The sequence below is a fragment of the Muntiacus reevesi genome, chromosome 8 (genome assembly GCF_963930625.1).
Source record: "Muntiacus reevesi chromosome 8, mMunRee1.1, whole genome shotgun sequence".
In the NCBI taxonomy this organism is placed as follows: domain Eukaryota; kingdom Metazoa; phylum Chordata; class Mammalia; order Artiodactyla; family Cervidae; genus Muntiacus; species Muntiacus reevesi.
In genome coordinates this window covers 6,458,505-6,481,895 of record NC_089256.1, presented here as the reverse complement: position 1 = coordinate 6,481,895, position 23,391 = coordinate 6,458,505, and the positions used below count along the sequence as shown (strand labels likewise).

At 41.8% G+C, this 23,391-nt stretch overlaps 1 protein-coding gene across 1 annotated transcript in view; it reads right to left on the bottom strand.

Annotated features, from left to right (window-relative positions):
• The window catches only part of PCOLCE2 (procollagen C-endopeptidase enhancer 2), an 82,693-nt gene extending 61,038 nt beyond the window's left edge, over positions 1-21,655 (bottom strand). The window contains exons 1-2 of the mRNA XM_065942629.1: positions 21,302-21,655; positions 20,190-20,298 (exon numbers count right to left, since the gene is read on the bottom strand). Coding sequence (XP_065798701.1) covers positions 20,190-20,298; positions 21,302-21,384 — 192 coding nt within the window. The 5' untranslated portion in view covers positions 21,385-21,655. The remainder of the gene's footprint in view (positions 1-20,189; positions 20,299-21,301) is intronic.
• Positions 21,656-23,391: the final 1,736 nt, after the last annotated feature.

Sequence of the window (23,391 nt, the reverse complement as noted above, 5' to 3'; positions counted from 1 at the left end):
AATTCATCCTCACAAGACGTGAAGAATTCCCCTCAAATGACATTTTTTCCCCAAAAGATGTGGGGTGTAAATGGAATGAAATATGTAAACTTAAATATAACACTTAAGATGTTGTGACTGGATGTTATAAACACTCATTAACCAAACAATTCCACAAATGTTAAAATGATACTATAATCTAATCTATTTCATTCAGCTCTATATCACTCACATTTTTGTAGGATTGGTTGGCTTGAAAAGTCAGTAACATTTTTCCCAAAGTGAACTAGCTAGTAGAATACACTCTTAATTTATATTAGCTGTTCGTCGATTTCTCAAAACAGATAGTAAATACAACTATTTACAGATTCCAATCACAAATGGTTGTATATGTAAAGCTGCAGCTTTGAAAGTCAACACAAATAGTGCAGCATTGTACTGTTGCCTATACAAAATGAATACATACATGAGTACACGTATACTAACACTGCAGTGGAATAGAAGGCACAGAAGAGCTTCACTCCACGATGCATCCAAGACTGTTCACCCATACTGGCAAGGAAAGTAAACATTCAAAAATCAACATTCAATCCACAGAGTGTGTTGTTCTGCTCATGTCACTGATATGTCAGTCAGTCAGCTGGTACAATCATACAGTGACTTATAATGCACAAACCCCGGGGAAAGTGCAAACAGCATACATGTGTAACACAGCTAGACACAAGGGAGGACGGAGGAAGGGAACATTTCTTTCAGCAGCAGCATTCTGCAGATTATGAACATCTTCAGATTGTCTCCTTCCCCAGAGATCTTTGGCAATAAATAGATACTCTTCTGCAGGGATCTGTAGCTTCCATGCTGTTCTGCCTAAAATCAGGTTTGGTCACTGAATCTGTTCACTCATTCATTCACTCATTTATACATTCATTCTTTCACTCAGCTACTACTGCATGTGTCAAGCACCATGTTAACTACTAGGAGAACAGAAAACTAAAACAAGGGTCTCGTCCTCAAGAGCTTTGCAGTTTAATACAGAAGACAGATTAGTAAACAGATGATCAGTGATCAGTGCTATAATACAGATATTCCCCGGATGTTATGGGGTCACAGGGGAAGTAGATTCCAGTCTTCATTGTGGTATAGAGAGACAGCAAGGAATGTTAACTGGGAACTCCTTTCTGACTTAATAATTCTATGATTCATTTCTCTAACAAGAAATACAGTTTCATTATTTTCAGATATATAAATAGCTAAGATTTGTCTCTATAAATTGTCTCTACACCACTGTAATCCCTAAATACAATGATGCAAGTAATGAAACAATATATGTATTGCTAAGATTTATATGGATAAATATATATATAAGACTTATGGAGAATAATAAAGCAAGTTCATTAAAACTGTAACTCACAATTATAATAGTGTATATAGTACAAGTATATAGGCAACTCTTAGGGTAGCTGCCTGGATTCTGATAAACCTCTTGCTCTAAAAAGTTTTTTTCTGCTACATATATGCATCCCCCAAACAATACATGCTTAGTTGTAATCCCTAAAAACAATGGTGCAGGTTCATATTAACTTGATGAGTGTGCCAGAATCCCTTCTAAAATCTCAGTTGTTCTCGACTATCCCAAAGGGATACCTACGCAGGCCTACAAAGCAGCCTGGCTCCCTAGTGATAGCATTCACAGGTCTTTCTTCTCTTACTGCTGGAAAATAAGTGTGTGTGCTCAGTCAACAAGTGTGTCCGACTCTGCAATCCCATGAACTATATAGCCCGCCAGGCTCCTCTGTCTGTGTGATTTTCCAGGCAAGAATACTGGAGTGGGTTTCTATTTCCTTCTCCAGGAAAACAAACTGATGGCTTCTGAAAAAGTCAAGAATTACATGATCCAGCAATTCCACTCCTAGGGGTATGCCCAAAGGGATTAAAAGTAGGGACTCAAACAGGCACTTGTACATCCATCTTTGCTGCAGCATTATTCAAAATTGCCAAAAGGTGGAAATAACTTAAGTGTTCCTTCACAGATGGATGGATAAACAGAACATTTCTGGTGACTGATGTGCCATCCAAGTCCCCTGAACATGCCAATAAACAGGAAGCCTCTATCTACTTCAAGGGTGCTGTTTCCTGATGCTCCGAAGATTCTGCTCCCCCCCCCCCCGCAAAATGTTGCAGAAACTTGTGAGCTGGGATGATAAGAACACCTGCCTCCCAACTCTGCATCCCACTGTGTCACCTGGGACCCAAGGCAACACTACTCACAAGAACTGACCCTTAAGCTCCACCCTCCCTACATTCTAAAGCAGCTTTCTAAAGTAAACACCCAACAACTTAAACATAAATAGACAAAGAAGCAAACCAAATCCATTATTCTCTCCACAGGAGCTAACCTTAATTTGTGAGTAAGGCCTTTGCACTCATAATCATCTGGAAGATATTTCGTATTCACAAAGGACAAGAAACCTCAGAAATTGCTGAATGCCACATAACAAGTCATCTGCATTCAGAGCAGTGATGACCTCACCATTTCTTCAGGGACCATCAGTGGGGAGATGCTTTGCATCATTCAGGTTTCAGTTCAAAGGTCACATCATCAGTGTCAATCTCTACTACATTATCTTCTTTTACTGTCTTCATGGTACCCATCCCCATCCTACAATCAATGATCTATTTTATTGTCTCTCTTTCCCCCTAGAAAGTAAACACCATCAATGCAAGAACCTTCAGTACTGTATCTTCAGAATATAAAACAAGGCTTGACACATACTAAGCATTCAGTAAATATTTTCTGAATGAATAATATCTTTGTTTTAGTATTTACTACATGCTAACAGTATTTTAGTATTTACCACTGTTCTTAACACTATACATGCAATAGCTAACTTAATGTTCAAAGTGATCCTATGAGGTAGGGAGTGTTAGTAGCCGTAGTTTATAGATAAGGAAACTGGGGCATGGAGGAAACTAACAAATTCCAAACTAAACCTCATACAGCTAGTAACTGTTACAACCCCAAAATTTGATGACTTGAAACAACAAGGTACTCATTTCTTTTTTGAAAAATTGTATTTATTATTATTTTATAGTAGGTCCTTGTTGGTTATCTATTTTAAATATAGTAGTGTGTTGTTATTGTTTAGTTGCTAAGTCATGTCTGACTCTTTGCAACCACATGGACTGTAGACCTCCAGGCTCCTCTGTCCATGGGATTTCCCAGGCAAGAATACTGGCGTGGGTGGCTATTTCCTCCTCCAGAAGTTCTTCCAAATCCAGGGATCAAACCAGCATCTCCTGCATTGGCAGGCGGATTCTTTCATATACTCTTATTTCTTATGTTTTGTGAATTCACTGGTCTCAGCTGGGTGGTTCTCGCTTGAATTATCTCATGCAATTACTATCAGTTCTCCGCTAGGGATTAAGTCATCTGAAGGCTTACCTGGGCTGGTCCTCCAAGATGGCTTCTTCACTCACATGTCTGACATCCTAGCTCAGAACACTGGAACAGCTGGGGGTTGTCTGAGCATATTTCTCTCTCTGTCCATGAAGCCTCGCTACAGGGCTAGCTTGGGCTTCCTCACAGCATGGTCGTCCTTACATGGCAGCTAGCTTCCCCCAGAGTTCATGTTTTAAGGGTCTAAGACTTTAAGATTTCTTATGCCCTAACTCCAGAAGTCATGTAGTGTCACTTTTGCCTCACTCAATTTTTCCCCAACAGGTCAGTCAAGATTCAGTGTTTGGAGGGACTAGGAAAAGGTGTGAATACCAGAAGGTGAGGTTACTTAAAGGTCATCATTGGAGATTCACCACCACAACAGTAGAGCTGGTGTTTGAACCCAGGCAGTCTGGCTCTAGAAACTATATTCATGGAAGTGTCTCTATTAGGAATAATGAATAAATTCCTTAGTTAATTTGTAATAATGGGGATTATTCTGATGGTTTGAGGCTCCAAAAGTGAATTAAAATCTTCATCTCTAAAGACAGAAAATTATTTCTAATTTTTAGCTGGCAATTACTTCTCTGCCTCTAACATCTTAGTTTTAAAAGTTAAAGGGCATTTTCATATGTAAGACAGTATGGAGATTTCTTTAAAAACTAGGAATAAAACCACTATATGACCCAGAAATCCCCTTCCAGGCATATACCCTGAGGAAACCAAAATTGAAAAAGACGTGTGTACCCCAATGTTCACTGCAGCACTATTTACAATAGCTAGAACATGGAAGCAAACTAGATGTCCATTGACAGATGGATAAAGTTGCGGTACACATAACCATTGGAATATTACTCAGCCGTAAAAGGAAGACATTTGAGTCAGTTCTAATGAGGTGGAAGACCCTAGAGCCTACTATACAGAGTGAAGTAAATCAGAAAGAGAAAGATAAATATCGTATACTAACACATACATATGGAATCTAGAAAGATGGTACTGATGAATTTATTTGCAGGGCAGCAATGGAGACACAGACATAGAAAACAGACTTCTGGACATTGGGGAGAGGGGCGGAGAGAGTGTGATGTATGGAAAGAGTAACACGGAAACTTACATTACCATATGTATAGATAGCCAGTGGGAACTTGCTGTATGTCTTAGGGAACTCAAACAGCAGCTCTGTATCAACCTAGAGGCATGGGATGGGGAAAGAGATGGGAGAGGAGGTTCTAGAGGAAGGGGATATATGTATACCTATGACTGATTCACACTGAGGTTTGACAGAAAACAACAAAATTCTGTAAAGCAATTATCCATTAATTTTAAAAAAAGTTAAAGGGCATTCTCAGGTGGTGTGGGATGGGGGTGGTTGGTTGAGGGCCCATGGCCTGAGGAGAATCAGGGAAGGTTTGGAAGCGCTTCTGTTGACAAAGTCTTATGAAAGACCATATTTTAAGTGAAGAAAGGACATAGTGAGTAGGAATGGGTATTTCCAGTGGGAGCTAGCCATGCCCCAAAGGGATTACCATCCAGTTTGAAATGCACTGGCTTGCAGACAAGTTCTACACAAACACCACACTTTTATGCCTTATTACAACCCTGGAAGAGAGGTTGAAAAAAAAAAACATTTATTGAGTACTTTCTTGCATCAAGCACTGTGCCAAGGGCCTTTCATCTACTTCCTCCTTCAATCCTCACACTACCCTTATGAGGCAGGTCTGGCGATGATAACCAACTTTGGAAAGTTCTGGAAACTGCATCACATTCCTAGCAAATGGCTGAACGATATTTCAGTATGACTTGCCAACGCCCTTTCTTCTCGTTACTGGATAATGCCATACTCACAAAGTTCCACCATGAACCCTCTCACACTGTGCTACCGTGATTCATTTCCCGGACATCTCCCAGACTTCTGACTCCTCCTTATTATCCCAAGCTGTTCTGGGACATGGTTTTCCAATCATTACAGTCTCTGTGCCCAACCCAGCACCTGATCTCTGGTAGGTATCTTAAATTGTCATGAAGCATGATTTCTTCACAGAAGATCAGTCATAGCCCAGGCTTTTAGGAAGTCTGGGTCAGACCTCCATCAGACCCCCACTGAGACAGGCCTTCAGACCTTTTGCTGCAGTGCCTGTACCTGGAAAAACATCTCTTCCATCAACAAAATACAAAGAAATTTTAAGGGACTGAAAAGAGTCGTGCACATGTGCAGTTGGGGCAAATTCTGGACAACAAGATACAAAGAGACCAAATACCCAACTGCCACTTCTGAAGAGCGAGGAGCAAAGCAGGGTACTGCGCATGACCCCTGCACTCAACACCACCTCAGCCACCTCTCCGACCCAACCCCAGGACACACCCCACCCTCACCCCTGTGTGAAGAACCAGCTCAACCCTCCTCAGGGAATGAGCAAGGGAACGTGCTACATGTTTTCACTCCCCTCTGCTGCTGCAGAGGCCCCAGTGAAGCCTTGCCTGAATTTCTTGTCTGGCCTCTTATCAGTCTCCATTGATTAAGAAAGGCCAAGAACCCTAGTCAGTAACAATACCAACTCCTTTCTGGGAGCAGTAAACAGCAATCCAATCTCCATTGGCTTCCCTGTGTTTCTTCTCAGCCTGGTCCACGGAATAGCCCATCTGTGACTAAGAGGTCTCCCCCTCCCTCCACACTTTGGCAAACACTATTTTTTTTATGTGTCATGCTTAGCAGTGTGTTGGAGAGGTGGTGAGAGAGAGGTGACACTTAGGGGGATGACTTGTCCTGCTTTAACTGCAACTCCCCACATTTCTATGGGTGTCCCATTTATTTTCAGAAATTTATACTGGTTTTCCTGGAGAAGACAATGGCACCCCACTCCAGTACTCTTGCCTGGAAAATCCCATGGATGGAGGAGCATGGTAGGCTGCAGTCCATGGGGTCGCTAAGAGTCAGACCCAACTGAGCAACTTCACTTTGACTTTTCACTTTCATGCATTGAAGAAGGAAATGGCAACCCACTCCAGTGTTCTTGCCTGGAGAATCCCAGGGACGGGGGAGCCTGGTGGGCTGCCGTCTATGGGGTTGCACAGAGTCAGACATGACTGAAGCGACTTAGCAGCAGCAGCAGCATACTGGTTTTCCAGAGACCTGCCACATTAACTCTTATGATCTAAGAAATAATGTGACTGAAGAAAACACTTCTATTCTCCCAAGCTCCTAGAGTAAGAAACTCAAGAGTACCCCCACAGTGCCATTGTGACTGTTGATAAAGCTGCTAATTTATAAGGGGTGGGTGCGTGAGTTCAAGGGCTTCCCTGCGGCTCAGCCAGTAAAGAATCCGCCTGCAATGCAGGAGACTCAGGTTCCATCCCTGGGTGGGGAAGATCCCCTGGAGGAGGACATGGCAACCCACTCCAGGAGAAATACCACTCCATGGCAACCCATCCCAGTTGCAAGGAATCCGCAAGATTTTTGGAACAATTCAAATTTGCCTATAATTCCATATCACAAATTGAACTCTGAGAAAGGGAACTCTGGGAAAGTAACTCCACCAGTCTTTTTAATAATAAAATATTTAAAATCACTTCTGGGTATTTTACCTCTGTTAAATGCTTTTTCATTAGACAGCTTTTTAATACAGAGTTTTAGATTGCTATATTTGTGCTCTATTATAGCAATATTTCAGAAAAATGACTTTTTGTCGTTAATATATTATTAAAGAGAATCTTTTTCAGAAAAATTACCCAAAGAGGAGTCCATTTTCATGGTCTCTCATTTCCTTCTCTATTCATTAAGCCCTTGCTAAGGCATCTGCCCTCACCAAGCACTAAAAATACAGGCAGTACAAATAAGCACATTAATAAACATCATGTTGTTAATCAACAAAAGCATATTTGATTTCCATGTGAGAAAGCAAAGAAAAACAAAACAGAAACAAGCAACAGAAGCCCTTAAAGGCAAACAGGGAAATAAACAAATTTAGAAAAATTGGACTGGGGCCCCAGTGGGAAAACGTCATCTACTTGGCTTATTTATTTAGGATCTATATTCCTCTCTCCTTCTCAGAAGGATGGAAGGCAGCAAGGAAAACGTTTTAATTCTTCCAGTGTTTTATCAACTGAAACCTCACTGGAACAATTTAAGGGTCACAAGGGGGCTTCCCCAATGGATCTCTGGGCAAAGAATTCGTCTGCAATGCAGGAGGTGCAGGTTCAGTCCCTGGATTGGGAAGATCCCCTGGAGAAGGGCATGGCAACCACTCCAGTATTCTTGCCTGGAAAATCCTATGGACAGAGGAGCCTGGCAGGTTAGAGTCCAAGATACGGCTGAGTCGGCCACGACTGAGCGACTGAGCGCGCGCGCGCGCACACACACACACACACACACACACACACACACTTAACGGTTGTAAGAATCACAAAGTTTCTGAATGACACTCTCCTAATTAAGAACCAAGCAACCAGAAGCTATGGCGCTCTTTTCTTGTTCATATAATCAAATTTGGGTATGAGACATTGCTGTTAACTGTACTCATCTTTACTAAGGAATTAGACATAAATATTAAGTCAAGCACTGGGTTAAATTACTAGTCAGGCAGCTGGAATAATGAAGCCTAGCCCAATCAATGTATATCTACATTAAGACAAACCCCACAGTTAAGACTGGAATTTAAATCTCTATTTAACTCTAAATCCTACATGTAGTTTAAAGCCAGGAAATATGTGTTGAAGGCCAAATATTGAGTTCCTGTCTAAATTCCCTATTTGTTTTCTCAAATTATATACCTAGTGCTAATCTTAACAATCACTATATGTATTAATTTCTGTGAAATTCCATGTCCCACCCCTGCTTTATTTTCATGAAGCCATATGAAGGTTATGAGGATGTACATCCCAATCACATTTTCAGTCTATCATTTCTTTAAACTAAATGTGAATGCCATTTAAATTTAATCAGGCTTTTGGAGGATGTATTCCATATGATGACTTTAACACACATTAGTAACAAAATCCCCCCATGGTACAGGAATGCCTATACATCATTGTTTGTTAGGCATACTTCGAAATATCAAGGCATGTGTTGTGAAATAGCCCTGTGCTGTCAAACAAAGGGCATATAACAGTTTCTCAAGTCTCAGAGCAGCACAGAGGTAAAATGAGTCATAACATCTTTTACTCTTTGCATGAGGTAAGAACTATTTTCATTTAAATCATCTAAAATCTTAAATAATTTTTAAAATCTCATAAGCCTTATTCCACATTATCAATACTTGAAACTATACTTACAGTGAGCAGCATAATTATTTATACAACAGAATTGCTATTGATTTTCTATTTTTAAGGTGTTTATTTTTAAAAAATTTTATCCATTTATTCATTTATATTTGGCTGCACTGGGTCTTTGTTGCTGCATGAAGCCTTTCTCTAGTTGCAGCAAGCAGGGGCTACTCCTCGTGGTGACTTCTCTAGTTGTGAAGCACCGGTTCTAGGGCTCATGGGCTTTGGTCGTTGCAGTTCACAGGCTCTAGGGCTCGGGCTCCATTGTTGTGGTGCATGGACTTAGCTGCCCCGCAGCATGTGGGATCTTCCTGGATCAAAGATTGAACTGGTGTCCCCTGCACTGGCAAGTAGACCAGTGGACCATCAGGGAAGTCCTTGATTTTCTTATCTAACTACTCCCTGTTGTTGTTTAGTCGCTAAGTCATGTTAGACTCTTTGGCAATTCCATAGACTGCAGCCCACCAGGCTCCTCTGTCCATGGGACTTCCCAGGCAAGAATAGTGGAGTGGGTTGCCATTTCCTTCTCCAGATCTTCCCAACCCAGGGATTGAACCCAGGTCTCCTGCATTGGCAGGTGGATTCTTTACCACTGAGCCACCAGGGAACTCTAACTACTCCCTACCAGATTATAAATTCCCTAAGGATAGAAACTGCTGCTTCTACTGCTAAGTCGCTTCAGTCGTGTCCGACTCTGTGCGACCCCATAGATGGAAGCCCACCAGGCTCCCTCGCCCCTGGGATTCTCCAGGCAAGAAAACTGGAGTGGGTCGCCATTTCCTTCTCCAAAGGATAGAAACTAGGTCTTCCCTTTTTACTCCCAGGACCCCACCCAATACTCAGTACATAGTAGATGCTCAACAAGCATTGAATGAATGTTTGTTTATTTGTTACAGAAGGGTATAAGAGTGCATTTGTATTGCCAAGTTAGAAATGTGCTAGTCTTTTCATGCCATTTTCAGGGATATTGGTAAAGATACAAATGCTTTAGACCTCAGTTTCACTATTTGTGAAATGGACATGTATCCACTGACATCATGGAATAGGATGCAGATGAAATAACTACATGTTATTATTTTAGATCTGTGACCTACATAATAAATAGTATATTTAATTCCAGTTGAACAGAAGAAAAAAGGTAGCTATCAAAGTGACAGTACATATATTACTTGGGGAACCTGAAGATCTACATATGACAATTGATGCCTTTTTCTTCTGTGTTAATTAGCCAAACAAGGAAAACTTTGCCACATACTTTCAGCTTAAATGGGACTGACTCTATTCATCGCTGTAATTCTCCTCCTATTTCTGGCATAGGTCTGTGACTTTCTAATCGGCCCACATTACTTACTTCAGAGTTAAAGGAACCTCCAGTACCAAATTTTAAACTGCTCAAATGTTAGCTGGTTTTTTCCCAAGCCAGATTTCTGCCAAAAATAATAACTGAAACCTTCAATAATCTGCTCTCTAATTTCAGTGCCTTTAAAAAAAGTTGGAAATAAAGAAGAGATATAAATCATAAATACCTTGCAATTTCAATGATGATTTATAACAATAGGACCACATACATGAATTATCTCATTTTAAAAACTGTTTTGTTAATGATGCCCACTTTTAAATGTAAGGACAGAATAATTTTCACTGACATCTGCATACCAACTGCTATTTCTTTAGATAATAACAGCAATTCAGATGGAATATTTAGTTTTAACGTCAGGAACCAATTTAAAATAACAATTTCTACATACCTAGTAGAGGAGAGTTCCCAGAAGGTTCTAGGCTTCAAGTTTCCTCTAATTTGCATAGTTGCTATAAACAAAGGTTCAGCTGGTTCCACTTAGCTGGCCATACCAAATGCAGCCCAAGTCAAACTGAATAGAATTGCTTTCGCAAGGTATTATTTTGCTACCTATGTATGGTCTTCTTATTTTAAAAAATTGTTTCACATCATCACTATGAATTTCTAGTTCTACTATGAGATTGAAAAATGAACAAGTTATGGATGAGACTATCAAGGTTCAGAAGAATTGATGATGTGCCAAGTTAGCAACGAATTTATAAGGAAACCACTAATAGAATGGTGATCTTTGTGCCCCTGGAATCAAGAAGTCAAGGCGCCTGTTGGGCTTTACCTCCCTTCCCACTCAGAGCCTGGGAAACACATCATCCCAGGCTGCCCAGCCCGCCATGCTCACATCTCCCACGTATTCATCTGTGTCTCCAGCACCTAGAACCATGCTTACGGGTCTCTTCATAAATGTGCTTGCTAATGTACCAGTAAGCCATATCCCACTGGCTGTGCTCTTGTTGACAATGGTCCACTCTTCCTGACTTTTGGAGTGGGGAGGGGCGATCTCCGGCAGGACCATCTCCAGCACAGTCCTGCCCCTCTGGGCATATGTGCCCAGCACAAGGACCACTGTAATAGAGAGGTCCAGGTGGTGATACGCCAATAAGTGGAGATACACTTCATGTTGCCAGGCTTGATACAGGTGCAGTTACTAGTAATAGTTCTTATCCTTCAATCACTTTGTTTTTTGTTTTTTCTTCCTTCAATCACTTTGGATGACTTTTGCCTCAACCCAATCATGTCCTTCCAAGCCTGTTCAGAAGACCAGCCACCATTTCCTAAAAATTAGAGATCCTTCAGCTGTCAAATCACACTTAACTCCTGACCACCCCTATGTATGCAGGCTTAGTATATTATGCAGACACTCCTTAGGTCACAGTAGTGAACATCAGCTCATAAAGGAAACTAAGAAACCCTTAACCCCATCACTGATAACAAAATATTTTAAAATTTCTTAATCCTCAAATTCTCTGATTTGAACTCTTTTTTTAGAATACACTCAGCAAATTTGATTTGAATATTTTTTAGAACACACTCAGCAAAATTAATTAGTAAAATCTAATACTAACTCATCTCACACGCTAATAAAAGTGATGCTTAAAATTCTCAAAGCCAGGCTTCAGCAATACATGAACCATGAACTTCCAGATGTTCAAGATGGTTTTAAAAAAGGCAGAGGAACCAGAGATCAAATTGCCAACATCCACTGGATCATTGAAAAAGCAAGAGAGTTCCAGAAAAACATCTATTTCTGCTTTATTGACTATGCCAAAGCCTTTGACTGTGTGGATCACAATATACTGTGGAAAATTCTGAAAGAGATGGGAATACCAGACCACCTGACCTGCCTCTTGAGAAACCTATATGCAGGTCAGGAAGCAACAGTCAGAACTGGACATGGAACAATAGACTGGTTCCAAATAGGAAAAGGAGTACGTCACGGCTGTATATCGTCACCCTGCTTATTTAACTTATATGCGGAGTACATCATGAGAAACGCTGAACTGGATGAAGCACAAGCTGGAATCAAGATTGCTGTGAGAAATATCAATAACCTCAGATATGCAGATGACACCACCCTTATGGCAGAAAATGAAGAGGAACTAAAGAGCCTCTCTCTTAATGAAAGTGAAAGAAGAGACTGAAAAAGTTGGCTTAAAGCTCAACATTCAGAAAACTAAGATCATGGCATCTGGTCCCATCACTTCATGGCAAATAGATGGGGAAACAGGGGAAACAGTGACTGACTTTATTTTTCTGGGCTCCAAAATCACTGCAGATGGTGACTGCAGCCATGAAATTAAAAGACACTTACTCCTTGGAAGGAAAGTTATGACCAACTTAGACCAACAGCATACTAAAAAGCAGAGACATTACTTTGTCAACAAAGGTCTGTCTAGTCAAGGCTATGGTTTATCCAGTAGTCATGTATGGATGTGAGACTTGGACTATAAAGAAAGCTGAGTGCCGAAGAATTGATGCTTTTGAACTGTGGTGTTGGAGAAGACTCTTGAGAGTCCCTTGGACTGCAAGGAGATCCAACCAGTCCATCCTAAAGGAGATCAGTCCTGGGTGTTCATTGGAAGGACTGATGTTGAAGCTGAAACTCCAATACTTTGGCCACCTGATGTGAAGAGCTGACTCATTTGAAAAGACCCTGATGCTGGGAAAGATTGAGGGCAGGAGGAGAAGGGGACGACAGAGGATGAGATGGCTGGATGGCATCACCGACTCAATGGACATGGGTTTGGGTGGACTCTGGGAGTTGCTGATGGACAGGGAGGCCTAGTGTGCTGCGATTCATGGGATCGCAAAGAGTCGGACACAACTGAGCGACTGAACTGAATGAATACTAACTTCACTCCATATGACAGGCTCTAGGTTCATCCACACCAATACAGCTGACTCAATTTCCTTCCTTTTTAAGCCTGAGTAATACTCCAGTGTGTGTATACACACACACACACACACACACACACACACACACTACATCTTCTTTATCCATTCATCAGTAGACATCTAGGTTGCTTCCATGTCCTGGATATTGTAAACAGTGCTGCAGGGAACATTAGAGCACATGTGTCTTTTTGAGTTATGCAGGTCATACTGCATATATGAAATCTAGAAGAGCAGTACTGATGAACCTATCTGCAGGGATGGAATGCAGACGCAGACTTAGAGAACAGACATGTGGACACAGCAAGGGAGGGAAAGGGTGGGGAAAATTGAGGGAGTAGCATTGACATATACACACTATCATGTGTAAAACAGGTATCTAGCAGGAAGCTGCTGTGTAGAACACGGAGCATAGCTCGGTGCTCTGTGATGACCTAGAAGGATGGGAAGTTGGTGCCGGGGGGTTGGAAGGGAGGTCTAAGAGGGTGGAGATATAGCTAATTTACTTGCTATACAGCAGAAACGAACACAATGTTGTAAAGGAACTACATTCCAATTAAAAAAAAAAAAAAACACCTTGAACATTTTCTACAACAGCACTGTCCAAAAGAACTTTTTGTGATGATGGATATATTCATATTAAATATTGTCTAATACGGTGACTGCCATCTACATGTGGCCACTGAGCATTTGAAATATGACTGAGGAACTGGATTTTTTAAAAGTTTTATTTGGCCATGCCAGGTCTTAGTTGTGGCATGCAGGATCTTTAGTTGTGGCATCTGGGACCTAGTTTCCTGACCAGGTATCAAACCTGGATCCCCTGCATTGGGAGTGCAGAGTCTTAGCCACTGGACCACCAGAGAAGCTCCACGGAACTGGATTAAAAATTTTTAACTTAAATTTAATTAAGTTTAAATTGAAATAGCCAATGTTGATTGCTCATTTAGACAGTGCAGCTGTCCACAGAATAGCAATGAATTCTTTTAAGTACTATAATTTAAGGACAAATCTAAATTTCCACCCTGCAGAGTGAACTTCCAAATCAGAAAGTCCAATACAAATGGCTAGAAAGTTTGCTTGTGACCACTAGCTAGCCTTCACCTTTCTCAAAGTATACAGACATTAACATCAGACTTTCCCCAATCCCCCCACTGATAAGACACAGCTTAATGACAAGGGATTTGGTGGTGAAAGCCACCTTGCTGGGACACATCTCCAGTCTAGAAGAATGCACTGGGAGGCAGATGAGGGGTGAGAGGCGGGATATTTCTAGTTAAGGGAACTTGAGTTTGAGGGCTACTCTGAGACTCTTCCATCTTGAGGGTCTCTATGATATTGAATCACTAGTGGGAATGCCTCAGTTTACTAACTGCAGGAGCTGGAAGGTAGACTGAATCCACTGGCTTTCCGAAAGCCTTTAATAGACTTCCTTGATTGAGGCTACACCAGAACACAGCCCTGTCTGGAGCAGGTGATAAGGAAGGGTCCAGAGACAGCCTGGAGCATCGGGCCTCTTGGCTGGTACTGCTCCACCCCTGCTGCATTCATAACCTTTAAGACAACTGCTTAAGGCAGAAGGCTCCATATTTCTTCATCTCCTTGGTAACTACCCCTGTCCATTCTACCACCTCTCTCCTGGAGACTACAGAGCTTCCTAATTGGTCTCCTGGCTTCTACTCTTAGCTCCCTACAACTCATCTTCCACACAGCAGCCAGAAACATCTTTTCAAATCAAATCATCTCAGGACTTCCCTGACAGTCCAGGGGTTAAGATTTTGCCTTCCAATTCAGGTGTGTGAGTTCAATCCCTGGTTAGGGAGCTGAGATCCCACATGCCTGGAGGATAAAAGACCAAAACACAAAACAGAAATGATATTATAACAAATTCAATAAAGACTTTAAAAATGGTCCACATCAAAGAAAAATATCTTTAAAAAAAAATCAGATCATCTCAGTCCTTTGCTTAAGATTCTCCGGTAGCTTCCTACTTAAAAAATTCAACCTCTTCACCATGGCCTGCAAGGCCCTGCTCACCTTTTTTACTTCTTTTCTAATCATCCCCTTTGCTCATTCTGGTCCCACCCACACTGATCTCCTGGCTGTTCTTCAGACAAGTCAAGCTTCTTTGAATCTCAGGGCCTCTGTACGGATGCTTGCTGGTCCCTCTGCTTAAAATGCTCTTCCCCAGACATTCACATGGCTGGCTCCTTATCACTCAGGCCTCAATTCAAATGTCACCTTCGTCTTTCCCGATCACCTCATTCATTGCTCCTGCTATTCCACCACTAGGTTATGTCTGTTTAGTTGTTTCACAAATTTCTTGAGGAATATTAACATATTATAAAACTGACCCATTTTAAGTGCACTTTCAGTGAAAATACCAAGTTGCACAACCACCACCAAAGGTCAATTTTAGACTATTTCCACCTTCTTGAGATCCCTCATGACTATAAACTGTTAATCCCATACCTACCTATCCCCTGCCACAGGCAAACACTAATGGATAATACTCTTTGTCTCTACGGATTTGCCTTTTCTGAATATTTCATGTAAGTGAATTATACAATTATTATCTAATACTCCACTCCTCTTTTTAATTATTCTTATCATTTTTTGACTGTACCATGCAGCTTGCAGAATCTTATTTCCCTGACCAGGGGCTGAACCTGCACCCTCGGCAATGGAAGTGTAGCATCCTAACCACTGAGCCACGAGAAAATTCCCTTATTTTATTTCAAAAATATTTTTTATCTTGGTAAAATATACATAACATAAAATGTATCTGTTCTCGCCATTATTGTAAGTGTACAGGTCAGTAGCATTAAGTACATTCACACCGTGGTGCACCCATCACCAACATCCATCTCCAGAACCTTCTCATCCCTCCCAACTGAACCTCTATATCCATTAAATACTAACTCCTTTCCTCTACTCCCCAGCCTGAGAAGACTACCATTCTACTTCCTTGCTCTAACTCTGACTACTCTTGGTGCCCCCGTGTTAAAAGAACCATACAATATTTGTTCTTTTGTGACTGGCTTATTTCACTTAGCATAGCGTCTTCAAGCTTTATCCATGTTGTAGCATGTGTCAGAATTTCTTTAATATTTAAAGCTGAATAATATTCCTCTGTATACCACATTTTGTTTGTCCATTCATCTGTAGATAGATACCTGGGTTGCTTCTACCTTTTGGCTATTGTGAATAACGTGGCCAAGAACATGGACATATAAATATCTGTTCAAATTCCAGCTTTCACTTCTTTTTGGTATACACCCTGATGTGGAATTTCTGGGTACTACGATAATTCTGTGCTTAATTTCTTGAGAAAGTGTCCCATTGTTTTCCACAGCAGCTGCATAATTTTACATTCCTACCAGCAATGCACAAGGGTTCCAATGTCTCCACTTCTTTGCCAACACTTGCTATTTTCTATTTTTTATAGTAGCCATCCTAATGGGTGTGAAGTAGTATCCACTTTATTTTTATAATTCATTCATCACTACTTAATATTTTCTTATTTACTTGTTTGTTTAAACATTAATTGCCTTATCTCTCCAAACTAGGATGCTAGCTAGCCACATGAGGGCAAGGAGCTTGTTCACCATAACTCCAGTGATATCCAAGACCCAACATACATTTGTTGAATGAATAATAGACCTTAGGGCTACAAGCTTCTACAAACTGTAGCCCAACCACACTTCTCCTTCTTTTATCAACCCAGGGATACACAGAAGCTAGGGAGCTCCTTTTAGCTACTCTGACACACGAGAGGACCATGAGGAAGAACTATAAAGATTTTTACCAATGATGCAGTTCTTTTCCTTGTGAAATATGAAGAAAAGAAGATACCGTCAAACTACAACCTGGAGAGCATCCACGGCCTTTGTGAACATTCTGCTGAGGGTACAATTATAACCAGGAGAATGTGCTGGGCTCCTCTGGAAGTTCTTGGTGCTACTCACATGCAAACATACAAGTGGCAGCCGCTTGAAATAGAATCAACCAGCTAAGAGTGAAAAATATAAAGCTTTTCACTAGAAAAACAAACTGTGCCATCCTTTCTTGTACATTACCTATGCTTTCTAAAAATATATATTTTTCTAAAAAGGCTGGCATTTGTTACTCAACTTTTGAACATTAGTTCGGGCAGCCTAGGCAAACCACAAATAAATATGTCACAGAGACTGCCTGTCGTCTGCTTGTTTTCCCTTCTTTCCACAGTTGATAGAAGACGTTTATTCAAAAGACGACTTCTGGATTTTAGCAGAGCACACGGATTCCTGACATGAAGCCTTCATTCTAGGGCTTCCTTGCAGCTAGAAGGGGCCATGTAATTAATAACTGGCAAATGTGATGTGAACAGCGAGGTACATGTAATTCTGCACAATGTCCTTCAAGGGAGGATCTGTGCCCTTCTTCTCTTCCTTTTTGCTGGTTAGACCATGTACCTACCTGATGGCTGGAACTTGAGCACACATCTGAGTGGATACTGAGCTACTAATGATTTGAAGCAGCCACACCAATTCTGGATTGTCTATCTCCAGATCCTTTCATGTAAGAGAGAACCAAGCTTCTGGTTTTATTGTTGCTCTAGTTGCTAAGCTGTGTCTGACTCTTTGCAATTCCATGGACTGTAGCACGCCAGGCTTCTCTGTCCATGGGATTTCCCAGAGAAGAATACTGCAGTGGGTTGCCATTCCCTTCTCCAGGGGATCTTCCTAACCCAAGGATCGAACCTGCATCTCCTGCATTGACAGGCAGATTCTTTACCACTGAGCCACCAGGGAAACCCAAGCTTCTGGTTTGAGCCACTGTTACTTTGGATCCCTTTAACTGGGAGCTGACCTAGTCCTAACTCACATAGAATCTCCCCAACAAGATTATAGGAGAACTGAAGTACAAAAATCTCCTAAAGGTACATGACAACATTGATTGCTCCATCAAAGATGAGCTGCTTTAAGCTGATGCCACGCCCAGCTGAGCCAATATACTAAGCAGGTGGCAGTGATCTGCCACGTTGCCTGCGGGTCAGAAGGAAAGATGAGTCAATACCAGCAACAAAGGGTAACAGTGTTGGCTAATATTTAGTGAGAACTTATTACATCCCAGGCACTCAGCCCAAGAGCTTTATATGTACCATTTCATGTTGTCTTTACAACAATCCTGAGGTTTAAAGAAGATAAATCCATCACACAGCTTATGAGTGAAGAAATGTGAGCCCACTTACCTCACCTTTGCATTGTATCCATATGCAGCATCCATTAATACTTCCCTCCCCCATACATAAGAATGGGGTAGTCAGGGCTCTCTAGAGCACTCTAGTTTGTCAAAGAGAACTTTCACTGGACACCCTCCTCTCTCCCTCCAACACTAACAATGCCCCTAACACCCCAAACCCTGGGCTAACCATGGAGTCTACTTGTCAGGCACAAGATGCCTCTCGGTCCCTAATTTCCTTGGGTCATATTTAACTCATAGCCATTTACTTACAACTGAAACACAACTATAGCATGAAAACCAAGTTACATGTTTGTTTCAGAGCCTTATTTCACATTTATGCTAATATCAATATTTCGAGGGGCTTCCCTGGTGGCTCAGCAGTAAAGAATCTACCTGTAATGCAAGAGACCCAAGTTTCATAACTTGGTCAGGAAGATCCCCTGGAGGAGGGCATAGCAACCCACTCCAGTATTCTTGCTGGAGAACCCCCGTGAACAGAGGAGCCTGGAAGGGCTACAATGGAGTTGGACACAATTGAAGCAGCTGAGTATGAACATTTATACCGCTGCTCTGGGCCTCAGTTTCCTCATCTATAATAGGGGAATAATAGTACTTTCTCACAGTGATTTCAGAGATTCGGTAAAATTATGCCTGTTAACTTCTGGCACACAGTAAGTGCTCAACAAGAGGTGTCTACTTTAAAAAATCATAATTCATGGCTGACACTGAACGAAGCTTTCAGTGAACTAATGTGTTCAATTATTAAACAAATTTCCTAAAATGAAAAAATACAGAAGATAACAGTCACTACTGTGCTGACTGGAAAGATGACTTAGTCTAATTGACTAAATCCAGACTTATTTTTTTTAAGCTAGCTGTCTCCAAATCTGACTTCTTATCTTGACTTAACTTAATCTATGCTATTACTAACCAGCCTGGGCATTCTGTTAGTTTTTGTTTGATATTTAGGCATTTTCCCCCCGAAAGTGAAAGTAAAAGTTGCTTGGTCCTGTCTGACTTTTTTCAACCCCACGGCCTTTGGAATTCTCCACGCCAGAATACTGGAGGGGGTAGGTAGCCTTTCCTGTCTCCAGGGAATCTTCCCAATCCCGGACCGAACCCTGGTCTCCCACATTGCAGGCAGATTCTTTACCAGCTGAGCCACAAGGGAAGCCCTTTTCCCCACTAAGTTACTACTATTCTCTATTTTTAGACTGCCTTTAGTGGTGGTTTTTAAAAAATATCCATCCCCCTCAAATGCATTTGTGAGAACAATCATTTAGTTTTTTAAAAGGCGAAAGATTTATACGATCTGAAGAGAAACCAGAGTATTAGTTTTTTAAATATTTATTTATTTGTCTATGCCAGGTCTTAGCTGCAGCATGCAGGATTTTGTGTTGTGGGATTCTTTTTAGCTGCAGCATGCTAACTTTTAGTTGCAGCATGCTAACTTTTAGTTGCAGCATGTGAAACTTCCCCCACCAGGGATCAAACCCTTGCCCTCTGCATTGGAAGCTCAGAGTCTTAGCCACTAGACCACCATGGAAGTCCCTTTAGGGGTGGTTTTAAGTCAGAGACATTAATAGGATTTGTTTTTTCTTTTTCTTTTGCCTAACCGCCCTCCAATGGATATAAAGTAGTCAGAAGTGAGTACTACCTTTGATTTTCTATCCACCACTGGGAGACATTTATGAAATGCAGGAGCAATAAATAGCTCCTAAAAGTCTTTACAAGGGGCCTTTGCCTGAAAATAGCCTTCATTCTGAATCCATGAAATTCAGCTGAGTCCAACTGGGTTTTCAGAAAACACATCTGCTTTAAGAATTGATCCCTCCAAGCATTATCTCGAGCCCTTCCTAATTGTTAACGCAGGACACCACCAGTTCTATTAAAAATCTCCCAAATAGTTGAGGCAAAGCCAACATTTCACTATTTCAGACATTTACCCCCAACCCAAATTCTGTCACCAGAGAAAAAAAGCAGCAGCTCTTCCACTGATTCTAGTATTCATTTTTGGAGAATTCTCTTTTAAAAACTGCTTACTGTGATTTTCCAGGTACATTTGCTATTGGGAGGGTACACTCCAGGAAAACCTTCGCTGCCAATAAATCCAGACTCTCCGGTAAGAATGCCGCCACATGTGAAAACAGGTCTGGGAAAATAAGAGAGGAAAAGAAATCTGAAACAGAGCCTAACAATTCACTGTCAATTTCAGGAAGATGTAGTTTATTAATAGGGATAAAATGAATACTGACTATTAAGTGTCTGGATCATATAGGGAATTTGAAATACTTATTAGCTCTTAGAATATTTAAATTATAGCCTAATAAAACATTCAGTCCAGCTACAACTATCTCCCCCATAGTAACACCATAATAACAAGATCAATCTACCGATCTATCCATCCATCCATCCACCATCCATATGCAATCAAGCCCTTATCAAGTGATAAGATGTCACTGGAAAATGGTAAATAGAAAATGTAACTGGGGGGAGTGAGAGAGAATGGGTGAGAGCTAGGCTCTGTGAAGTGCTTGGTTATAAAGATAGACAAGTAATTAGTTAATGTGGAAAAGTTTTAATTTCCTAGATTAAAAGAGATGCCTAATTCTTCCCGTTTTGGAAAATAGTCGGCCATTGGCAGAGCCTCCCACTGAGAAGGGAGGTTGATGGTGATGGAGGTGGAAAAGGAGATGCCAAAGTTTGCCATAGGATGAGTCCCCCAGCCCAGGTCCTGGAGCCGTCTGGCAGCTCAGAGGCTGGTGAAGAGTTAACTTTCCGGGAGCTGCTCCGGGCGCCGGGCAACTCGGGCTTTTCCGTAGGCTTAAGCCTCTGGGCAAAGCCTCTTGGGGAAGAAAACAGAAGTAAACCAAATTTCACATACTTGGGCCCCAGTGCTTCTTTGCACCCGCATAAAGCTGCGGGCAGAGGAGACCCAGGGCAGGTTAAGCCCCTACCACGTGGTGGCTGGCCAGCTGCAGGGCGGTCCAGCGGGCGAAACTAGGGGCGCAGGAGGGAGTCCCGACGACGGGCGCCGTCCCGTGTCCTGGTGGCGCGTGGGTCCCCCGGCGCCCCAAAGCGGACTGGGTAAAGCAAAGCAGCGGGCGAGGGGAAGGGAGGGAGGAGGGGAAGGGTGCGGATGGGGGTCGCGTTACCTCTCCGAGAGCTGCGGCCGCGAGTGCTGGGCGGCGGCGACCAGCAGCAGGCAGAGCGGGGCCCAGGCGCCCGCGCCCCTCATGGCTGGTGGAGACTCTCGGGGCTCGCCCCACCCCGGCGCGCACACCGGAGCACCGCGCGCTCCGCTCCCGCCCCGGCGCGCCCCGCACCCCGGCTTCTCCCGCTCGCTCGCACGCGCCGCCGCCGGGCAGCCCAGGTAGCTGGGTGTGCGCGGCAGGCGGGGCCGGGGCGCTTTTCTAGAGGCGATTACGGTGCAGTCTGCTTCGCCGCTGGACGTCCCCTGAGGAGTTGCTCTGGCAGCCACAGGCCACTGCTGAATATCCCGTTTGTTCTCCAGCGGCGAGAGGGGGCGGCTCCCAGGCCGGAGCCTCCTCCTCTCTTGGGGCGGGCGGGCGGTCCTCGCTGGCACCCCGAGCCCCGCAGTCCTGGTCACATCCCGCCGGCAGGGGCGGTGAGGAGAAGGATGAAAGAGAACCCCCTGCCAAGTGGTACCCAAATGGGACTTGGTGCCTTGATCCACAGATGATGGGGGGGGGGGGGGGGGGGTGGCCTTGGTTTGCTTTAGGCGGTGTTTTTCTCTAGTTGCTTTTAAATAAAAAGTATTGACGCTTGCTGGTTGCTGGAAAACGTAGGGTTCCTCCTTCAAACACCCAGCTCCAAGGACAGAAAGGGGAAAATAAAAGAGGGATTCTATCATATTTTAACTCCTACCCTAATTCTCTTACTTTAAGCATACCTACACACACACACACACACACACACACCCCTCTGTACACACGTACAGTGTCAGTAGATTCTGTATTTACTGGTGTGTGAGAATAGGGAGATAGTTTCTATTTGGGAGGGGGATTAGGAGTTAGAAATGAGTTTTCAGCATGCGATTTGTGACTGAATTGTCATTATTGTGCCAAATATAAGACAAAATCCGGATCATCAGTTCTCACTGATGATCCCTGTTATGTTTTGAAAATAGTATTTCTTTGCTGGCATCGCTCTCTTTTTTAAAAAGATATTTTCCAACAATGTCTTTTTCTGTTACTATTAATTAGTTAAGATTTACAGAGAATTTGTTTTTCTAAGAACAACTGCAGTCTTATGGAATCAAGACTTTCCTTTATTTCTTTCAATTAATTTTAATTAAAAATAATATTAAATATTTATTTTGCTAAGTGCTTCTCAATAACCATGGATTAATAAAAGAAAAACAAGAACGGAATGGATTTACTGAGGTTTTTCAATAACCAGGTCCCCACAAAAGGGACATAACTGAATTTAGATGCCTCCTTTTAGATGTTCCTCCTACATTATTTTCACTATTCTAACAAAAAATAATAATAATAAACGTTACAATAGTACTTACCAAGACTTCATTTCTAATAATGAACCTACAGTGTTAAGAACATAAATACTCCTGGCAAGGAAATAAACAAAAGTTGGCTACATAGAATAATCTTATTTTTAGAAAAGTGGAGTCCAGGAGTCAATAGTAGGAACCAGAATTTCCCTGTGGGGTTTAGATTTTCTTACTATTTTTGAAGAAGTGAAGGAAAAATACACCAAGAACTACAACTTTTAAAAAATTTTCTAAAGGCACCACACCCTGTGAGACATTAAAAAGAAAAAAAAAGGATTACAGAATTTGGCAAACAACATTACATTCTGAAACCTACACCCTCAACCCAATAAAATTGTTTTAAAACAGCAAATAGGAAAATAAATGATTGTTTATTTTGCACATGTTTCAAGAGTAAGCTATCCAATAGCATACGTGTTTTAGATGATATTTTATTGAAAAGTCAGAGTTTTAAATTATAGAGTGAAAATGTTGCTCAACTCACTTTCTGGTAATGATTTGAAGTGATCATAGCCAGAAAATACTTCATTCTTAGGACTAAGCTTTCAAAATTTTAAATTAAAAAACAAAGTATTAAACATGACTAAGTGGATAGATAACTGTTTGAACATAAGTACGTAACAACTCTTTTCTTAATTTATGTGTTTATACTGTGTTTATATCTTCACTAAAAAAGTTGGAGTTTCAGCATTGATAGTTCTGTTACTATTGAGA